At 35.3% G+C, this 3,210-nt stretch overlaps 1 protein-coding gene across 1 annotated transcript; it reads left to right on the top strand.

Moving 5' to 3' along the window:
- The first annotated feature begins 493 nt into the window (after positions 1-493).
- LOC107467722 (uncharacterized) lies at positions 494-1,839 on the top strand. Its single transcript, XM_016086895.3, has 2 exons — positions 494-877; positions 1,146-1,839. The coding sequence occupies exons 1-2, from the start codon at positions 736-738 to the stop codon at positions 1,715-1,717; spliced, it is 714 nt and encodes a 237-aa protein (XP_015942381.1). The 5' UTR covers positions 494-735; the 3' UTR covers positions 1,718-1,839.
- The last annotated feature ends 1,371 nt before the right edge of the window (positions 1,840-3,210 follow it).

Consider the following 3,210-nt stretch of genomic DNA (forward strand, 5'->3'; position numbering starts at 1 on the left):
TTTCAAATTTCCTATTTGTTACAAAAGAAAATACATTGAATTAGATGTAAGATAAGTTATATTAAGAGTTAGTTTAAGAATTTTATGTAACTTTTTAGAATTTGGATACATCAAAGTCTATTTTATTTGGGTATAAAATGAGTTTATTTTCTCGTAAATAAATTTGTCAGTGTTTTAAATATTAGTGGGTAGAAATAATAGTTTAATCATAGAAAAATAAAAAAATATTAACCAGATATATGGTAAAACTATACTACATATTTGGGTATTAGAAGATTCAAAAGGATTATATGAACCATAATATAAGGTTTAAAAATGAGTTAGCGTGTTATGAAGTATGAACTAAACTCCGCCGAAAGAGGGTATAGCCTGGAAATAAGCAAAGCAAGGAATAGTGTGCCTTTGCACATGCTATGCTACAACGCTACAAATAGTGTGCCTATCCAAATTCACAGGTTCCTGAAGCTTAAGTTTGGAATAACATTAATGTTCAAGCAAGCAAAGCAAGCTAATTAAGGCGCCCAATGAACTTGATCAACAGGGAAAGAAACTACGCAAATGGTAGCCACAGCAAGCAATTTATCTCATATAACATAACAAATTGTCAAATATATAGCTTCTGCAAGTTCCAAACAAATTGTCTGAAATTACCATTACTAAACTTGTTGCTCCTGAACATCAAATTCTTGAAATTTAAAGCAGAGTCATAATCATATTATAGTTTGATAATTGCGAATGGCAAGCACAAGGAGCAGCGCAAGAGTTGGAGCAGGAGCAAGAACAAGCTCATCACGAGGTCCTGTCGTTGAAGAGATCGTGCCCAGTTCTGGTTGGACAGAGGATTCTGCAGGACATTATCTCTTGGTGGATCTTCCAGGTACTTCACCAAACACCCCCAAATGCATTTGAACATTGAAGAAATAGAATATGCATATATGAATATGAATGTAGAAGAATAAACAAACTCCATAGTAAGAGAAAGTGAATCTATTTTATTTAAGTGCTTGGTTATATCCTTATTTTTGTTTTCTTGCTTCATTTGTTCACGTAAGAATCATTTAGTTACATTCATGAGACTTCTTGTAGAAAGAACTGGTGCTCAATTTTCCATTTTTGGTTTTTAACTTTTTATCTTGTCTCTTCAGAATTCAAGAAGGAAGAGGTGAAACTTCAGATTGATAGCTATGGTCGTATAATTGTTAAAGGAGAAAGGCACCCAAATGAGCGGAAACGAGTCCGATTTCATTTGACCTTTCCGGTGCCGGTGGATTCCGATACTGATAAAGTAGCCGGAAGATTCGATGCTGGAATCCTTTACGTGACTGTCCCCAAAGTGAGCAAAGAAAGTGAGGCTGTGAAAGCAGCAAACGGAACCGTTGAAAGAGCAGAAGAAAACAAAAGGCAAGAGCAAGCTGCAAATGGCAATGCTGAAAGAGAAGAACAACATGAACGCCAAGAACCCATTGTTGATGATGATAATGTGGGGAGAGATCGCAGCCAAGAAGACAGTAACAGGGAGAAGGAAGTAAAAAGAATTGAGAATGCACAAATTGGGGAGTTTTCTGAAGGAATGTTAAGGAAGTGGGAGCATGAGCCTATGGTAAGAAGTGTAGTTGAGGCTTTCAGGAAAAACAAAGGAATTGTTATAACTGCTGTTATAGCATTTTCCTTGGGGATTTTAATATCTCGCAAGTTTCAATCCTCTGCACCATCTTAATGTATATACCCACTACTTCAGGTCATGGATCTTAATTTGTATATTATATCAAAATATAAAATGAAGTATCACTATCATGTACTTAAACAATAATAATATAATGTCCCCTTTATTCTTCTTTATTTCCAACGTTAATATCTACAAACAGGAGTTATGTCATGATCCATTATCAGTCAGAAGGATATATAGAATGAGTATGGGGGAAACTTTGGTGGCGTTAATTGGGACAGGTTCAAGGCCACATCTCTGTATGCTCTGTATCTCCATCACAATTTTTCATTCATTGATTCAGTATCAAGTTATCCGGCATTAACTTATGGATGAAAGAAACACAAAATTGCTGCTGCTCAAATCTAAACACCAATTTATAGCAATATATCAATGTCAAGTATTTCAACTTTGCGGCTCAAATCTAAACACTATTTTACACCAAATCCAAACTAATTTAGTCACCCAAAAAAATCCAAACTCATTTTAACAAGGAGAATCAAAAGATAGCATAAAAATAAGTGCATCTAATCAAGACAATCTTAAGCAGTATACAATCAAAATAAGGTTATTTCCTAGGAAACTTTCTTCTCATTAGTTCCTTCTCCAACACCTCCTTTGCATATGATTCTCTAAAATATAGTGCTCATCAATCTTCATTGACCTCATTCAGTACCCTGATCCAAATTATGCCAAATCGGAAACCACCATATATCAAAATTTACTTTTATCTTACAGCAGGATCAGATTCTGCAACTATCCACCAATTTGAAAAGATCAAAAGACCACAGTATAGTGATGCGGGATTGGGAAGCTTCTTTGGAATCTGTGCTATAAAGTTGTGAGTCATGGCCATCAGTCCTATCTTCTAACTTGTGAGTGTTCATAGAATATGAGGAAATTAAAAAAAAAAAATTCCCTTCCCGATGTTAAAAGAGAGGCACTTTGCTTGAAGAACCTAAACTGTTTAGGTCTCTCTTAATACCATAAACTATTTTCTTTATATTCCCGCCTTTCTTAAGATATATTAATGTTATAGTATCACTCCCCGAACATTCCAAATCTATTATACACTAGTAGAGGAAAGATAAGCATTATATATTATTATAATACATCATAGGTCAATTTTGAAATGCTGAAAACAGAAGAGCTTGTTGAACACAAGTGGGATATATGGAAGTTGCAGTAGTAACTTGTGGGAGGTGGAGGAACACTAGTTTAAGCGATGGACGACAGTGCTTAAGACCTTATTAGATGTTGACAAACGATGCATGGGAAAGAATAACGGAACCAAAGGGGAGATAAAGGCGATGCTTTGTCCTAGCACTTTATTCAAAATGTAGGTGCTTTTTGACAAAAGGGAAGGCCCCACGGTTGGGACGCGGAATCAAGTGCCTTCCCTTTTAGCTTCCATTGATTTGGTTATTGTCTACGTAGCCCTATTTCTAAGGAGGATTACATGCCCATGTTCATATACATGAATATGTTCAAACAAAGTTTCAAAT

Source organism: Arachis duranensis, chromosome 1, assembly GCF_000817695.3.
Source record: "Arachis duranensis cultivar V14167 chromosome 1, aradu.V14167.gnm2.J7QH, whole genome shotgun sequence".
NCBI classification, from domain to species: Eukaryota; Viridiplantae; Streptophyta; class Magnoliopsida; order Fabales; family Fabaceae; genus Arachis; species Arachis duranensis.

Bases quoted from the DNA above. Each gene is read 5' to 3' on its own strand.
- LOC107467722 (XM_016086895.3), top strand. From the start codon at position 736: ATGGCAAGCACAAGGAGCAGCGCAAGAGTTGGAGCAGGAGCAAGAACA. The intron at 878-1,145 runs GTACTTCACCAA...TTGTCTCTTCAG, and splicing joins TCTCTTGGTGGATCTTCCAG to AATTCAAGAAGGAAGAGGTG.